Here is a 6,238-nt window from a genome sequence, read left to right on the forward strand (position 1 = left end):
TGTTTCAATAGAGATGGCATTTGGAACAGAAGATGGCAGGTGCAAGTAAAGTTTATTTCAGATATTATGGGCTTTGTGGTGGATTTACTGCACTCAAGCAGCATTCTCTTAGGGGAAAAAAGAAAAAGGTTATCTGTGCAGTGCTGAGTAACTCCCTTTACACACAAAAGACACAGGAAAACTAGCTAATGGAAAGAAAAGTCTGTTTTCTACTCATAACAGAATTTTGCTTTTAATTGCACACAGAAGAAACTCAGAATCCCCTATTCCCTTTATAGCGTTATAATGCATGCCATTTCCAAGAAGTAAGGAATTTTTATTACCCTTTCCACAACGTGGAATCCACAGCACAGACAAACTAATTGTGCTTTCAGATGTACTTACTACAAGGAGGACTGGATAGAGGGCATATGGCGCCGAGTACCTTTGAAAAAGCCATACTTCTCAAACTGCAGAAGGTCAGTCAGTAAGCAATCCTCTCGGCTAGAAAAATGCAAAAAAGAAAGGAATGCTGAGTCCTTGGTCAATGTGTTCATCAGTACATCACAAATTTGGAGGTAATTATAATGCATGCTCATGTCCCCGTGCAGGTGCCTATCACATGTCCGTCGCTGTGGGACCTGACAGCCACAGGGACACACTGCTTGTGGAGGGGATCACCCAAGAGCAGGCTTAAAAGAATCATTGTGGAACAAATGAGCTGTTAGAGCAAGAGAACCTACAGAGCAAGTAGCACCTTCAGATGAAAAGGTGGCTTAAGTTAGAAAGGCAGAGCTGGCCAGAAGGTTCCAAGCAAGACATGTGAAGAGCAAACACAAAAAAACAGCTTTCAAATATAATATCGTACAAAAAATCAGGGAAAGGAGAATTTCACTGAGATGGAAAAAAGTCTTCAAATAGAAAATACTATTAACATTCTTGAACCCAATTCATTCCTGATGTAAAAACCTCTGAACACAGTAATTTACACTACAGAAAAATTTATTCCTTGGTGTGAATGCAACATTCTTCCAACCTGATGAGTTAAGCCAAACGCAAGAACATTGTGAATCTGTTCAGTTGAACCAGAGGAGTAAAGTGTGTCTGTACAGTGTCAGTGTAGTCTGTTTTGTTAATCCTACGGTACAAAGTCTTCTGCTGTTGACATGCCATTTCACATTACGTGTGTCATTTCTCAGCGACAGCACTGTGGGGAGATGGAATTTGTGTAAGAATCTGCATTTTGAACTAACATTAACTTTTGGGTGTCTGTGCAGTGGGAATCCTTCTGAACGAGAACTTAGATGCTCATTGTTAACAAGAACCTAATGAAATCAGGTCTTAAGAAAAATGCTTCACAGGCTGCTCTAATAATCCATAGTAGACTCCACTATAAATACGTGACAGAAGAAATAAAAAATAAATTACGCAGTTTCAGATCATGTAGGGAAATAAAGATCTTCCAGAGGCTCCTGCCAATAACAACATAATAGCAAACTTTTTTTTACTCCATTATGCAAAACATTTTGACAGGCAATTAACTTCCTTTACTGCGTAGTCATTCCAAGTTTTTGGTCAAACAGTGATATCAGCTACTACTTAATACTATCATGTGTGCTTGACCCATATGCAACAGCAATCTCTGCGATATCACAGCAGAGCTCATGACATTATCTATAACAACACTGCTTGGTGCTATCAAAGTAGCACTGAAAGGGCACTTTTCAATAGATCCCAACTGAGGATGAATACCATCGCAGCCCCTTGTAACCGCCTGGTTCATACACGAGCACTATTGACACTTCCCATCTCTTAGACATTTATCCACCTCTCGCCTCTATTGCTCCTGTCTCATCCTCTCTGAGCATTCATCTTCCCATATTCCTTTCAATCATCAGCAAAGGGCAGTGCTGGGAGAATATTTAACACAAAGAAGCTTGGGCTGATGGACACCAAAGCTTGCAGTATAGATCCCTGCAAGACCAAGAAATGCAGTGTGCAATGGATCAGCAGGTTCTGTAGGAATGATACTTTTTTTCATGTGGGTTCACTATTATAATAATCTCTTCTTCAGGAACAGAGCTGACCCTGTGTTTTAGCTGGCCCATGAACTTCTGACCTCTGTGAACTGGGTGGAATGCACACAAAGTAGTAAAAAAATAATATAAATCTAATCCTCTAGTTCAAGGACATGAAGCAAACAGACCTGTGCTCCAACTTACACTTTACATTTGGATCCGGAAATAACATCTCCATGAAAGACTTGTCTGGATGTTTCTCTTTGGCAAGCAGAATTCCTCATCATTTCTCAAAAAAAAAAAATAATTCACTTAAATGGCCACAAGTCTCAACTCAGTAGAGATAGCTCATCTCTGAAACATTGCAAGATTAAATTTACAATGCACTAAATTAGTTTAGATGCTATTACCTGTAAAATATTTGACTACAGAGTAGAACACATCTGAAGTAGAAGCATGCTCTTTACTGAGTACTCTACACTCTTAGCTCTATATACTCAGTGCCGATGCTAAGGAAGTGCCCTGTTCAACATCAGATGTGTTTGATCTTGAATACATACGCATTTCTGTGCTGTTATCTTCTTTTCCTAGTAATCAATTTTAACAGAAAGTATATACCTACAGAAGTGAAGCACCAAAACACTACATCTCTGTTTCTCTTTGTACCATGCTATTAATATTCTTGCAGTGTAGTTTCTGGTGCATGCATTAAGTTTTAATTAGCATTCTCTAAAATTAGCATGCCTGAAAAAGGCATTTGTTTGTTTAGGAACCCAGGTTTCCATAATGGTGCTTTTTTGTTCGTTTTCTTCCCAGCTTTCACCTCAGTTTGACCAGCTGATTTAATTTGCCTAATTTTAAAAGATAATGTAACAACTGAAAGCAAATAAACTGAAGTTAAATTGGATCAACTCATTCAATAATACGCCTTAATATGATTTAATTTTATGCAGCCTAATGAATACAAAATCAGGGCAGGCTCAAGCGAAGCATTCGGCAGCGCCTGCCGGACGAGGCTCTGCCACCTCCTGACCCCGGGGCTGTGCTCCCTGCTCCCACACCCAGACCTGGGGCTGCCACTTCGTGCTCCCCCAATTTTTCTCCCTGCACCCGCACCAGCTCACAGACCGGCAAGGGGCACCAGCGATTCCTTCGGGTGCCTACCTGCACCTAAAGCTGTGTATGTCTACTGCAGAGCTGAGCTTGCTGCCCGCCCAGGCCATGCCAACGACACGCCACTGTCTGTGGAAATACGGGTGGCAAAAATACATGAGATCGCTTTTAGACGTTGTGGTTTTTTAGTCTGCTGCATATCACTTTGTTTGCCATCATTCCCCTACTGTAGATACTTATTCTTTAAAAGTATTTTTTTAAAAAGCTAAATTAAAGGCATTTAGTGCTCTTAGACATGTACAAAGCTACACAGGTCATTTTGCTGGGTAAAAAATAGGACATGAATACAGCCTGCACACACATCTCCATGACTTAACAGCAGTCTCGTCTTGTAGATACAAAGGAGTAAAAGAAGCCTGACCTCTAGTGAACCCAAGGGCTTACACCACTTCTGCGAGAGCCAGAGCCAAGATATCTTCACACTCCGGAAAACTTCCTTTGTAGCTCTGAAACGGAGATACGTAACAACATCACCCAGAGCGAAGATGAGGGCAACAAAAGGATAAATATTATAATCCTAGTTACTACAGAATTTTGAAGTGACTGATGAGATTAACATTACAGAAGCATCTGAATAAGGAAAACGCTGTGGTTTCAGACTACTATGTACTAGTTCTGAATTTACTCTGCCTTCTTTTAACTTTTATTGAATAATTTCATTATCTATACTTAAAACATAAGCATATCAAATATTTAATCCAATCTACTGAGAGACTTCTGAGGTATTTCAGGGTCTGTTTATATCATGAACTTCTCTACTAGAAGTACATACCTGTGGAAGACCACAGTTACTCCTCAATACACATCAGACATTAGAATTAAGGTATAATAAAAGATACATAATTATTGCCTTTAAAATTCACTTGAATAAAAGAAATATTACAAGAAAACATGACAACTGAAAGAGACGTATGCAATAACTAGCAGTGCTTGCAAGGATTCCCACAAGCAGTATTTCAACAACAAAATCAGATGCTTAACTTGAGGCACTTTCCTGCAAGTCTCCTGTAGGCAACTATTGCTCACAAATCCTCACAAAAAGTCCGAGAGGAATCGCAAATTAGTTCCTTAAGGAAAGCAACATAAAATACTCTGAACAATCGGGCGTGAATGAGGGCAGAAAGCTATGGAAAGTTCACTTTTCTGAAGGTTGTAAAAACCACAGAATCTTTTAAATTCACATACTTAAGATTCAGAGACGCCATCATGGTACATCTCACAGAATGGCTGAAGCTGGAAGGATTCTTATACACAGAATTACCAGATAAGAATGATGTCAGCAAAATTCTTTATGCATTTGGTTTCATGTGAGCCCTTAATTACAATTCCACTTGACAGAAGTACAGCATCGTATCCATGAAGCGCACAACACTTTGCTGCCTTGTGATCACACAAAAACAAACCCATTATTGACAACATGTTCATACAAGAAGTACAACTCTGAGCAGAGCATGCAGAGCAAACCAGATTAGTGCTTTCTCTGCCATAGCTCATCGCTAATGCTGTTGCAGGAAGAGGAAAACATCTATAGGCAAGATAAGGAGGCGTGCTTAACTAGAATACAGGCACTAGAAGCACTTCAATTTACATATTCTTGATTTATTTACCACCTTAGATATAATCCTATTTTATCATTCATTGGATTTGGCTAAACCATTAGGATATATCAAACATACTCTTTAATCCACATGATGATGCTTCATGCAACTCTTTAGCTGAACTGGCAGAGATAACATTACATACCCCTCTCCACAACTGATTTCTGGCATCAGGTGGTATCTTGATTCAGCACATTACTTGAAACTAGCAAACATCTCATGTGAGAATCATGCAAAAGGCTTCAAGGTTATATATTAAAAGACCTATTCTTAACTTGGTCCTGGTGCCTCTGGTTCCCATGTCAGGGCCATTCAATTTATAATCCTTATGCTTTTCTCTTTAAAAGGCACCTAGCAGAGAACATAAGTGCTGCTTCTTATACCTAGGGCTACAGAGAGCAACTCAAGCAAAACCAGAAGGAAATGCAGTTTAAATTGATGGCTGCAGCTGGGCACGTCAATTGTCTGCTCCATGTATTTCTCTAACCTCAAAAAGGCAAAGGCAGTAGTATAGAAGGAAGAGCACAGAAGAGGCACACAAGTTACCAATAGAATTATTTCAATAACTCACAGCGTTAGTAATACTTTTAACCTTTACTTTAAAATATCTAGTACTATCAAAATGGATAGATTGTAAGGCTAACTTTGAGACTAGGAAAGATCCCCCCCGAACAAAGGGCACGAGAGATACCATGATGTGTTTGAACAGAGATAATGGCTTCTTGATTAGGCAATACGGGTAATTTTTAAAGCGCAGCATAAATAAAAGAAGTAATCAAGAGACAGCTTGAATGTAAAAGCCTGATTTTTTTTTTTTCCAATTTGATTTCCAAAATACATGAATGCATTTACTCCTCATTTAAGTAACTCAAATCCCTGCAACTATGGTAATGCATGTGATCATCCCTGGGGAAAAAAACAAAACCAAAACACCACCAAAAAAACCCACCCCCACACCACTATTTTTTAGTTTTCACAATTATACTTCCTGTGAGTCACACATCAATTCTGGGTTACCAGAACACACAATTGCACCTTCTAGCGCACATTTTACAAAAAGAAGCCCATATACAGTAATTGTATCAAAGCATAAACAAGGAAAAAGAGCAAATGTCCACCCAATCCTAAACCTTGCTTTTTAAGGTGAGGCACGTATGCACTCCAAGATAACAAACTGGAGCTGTTACATGGTTGGCAATACCAAGGACTAGAGGTTACTCAGATAATTTTTTCAATTCCATTTACATGCTTTCAAAGACTTCCTTTCTAGAAAATCACACAGTTTAATATAGGGTTTTGTTTTTATGCAGTCCTAGCTCTAGTATAATTAAGTGCCCACATCACAGAATGGTTTGGGCTGGAAGGGACCTTAAAGACCATCTAGTTCCAACCCCGTGCCATGTGCAGGGACACCTTCCACCAGCCCAGGTTGCCCAAAGCCCAACCTGGCCTTGAACCCTTCCAGGGAGG

General features: G+C 39.5%; 1 protein-coding gene across 1 annotated transcript in view; it reads left to right on the forward strand.

The window, feature by feature from the left end:
- The first annotated feature begins 410 nt into the window (after positions 1–410).
- The window catches only part of E2F8 (E2F transcription factor 8), a 17,353-nt gene continuing 11,525 nt past the window's right edge, over positions 411–6,238 (forward strand). Inside the window, exon 1 of the mRNA XM_026850694.1 lies at positions 411–458. Within this exon, the coding sequence (XP_026706495.1) occupies positions 411–458 (48 nt within the window). The remainder of the gene's footprint in view (positions 459–6,238) is intronic.

This window comes from Athene cunicularia (assembly GCF_003259725.1).
Source record: "Athene cunicularia isolate RWA chromosome 5 unlocalized genomic scaffold, athCun1 chr5_part3, whole genome shotgun sequence".
Taxonomy (NCBI): Eukaryota; Metazoa; Chordata; class Aves; order Strigiformes; family Strigidae; genus Athene; species Athene cunicularia.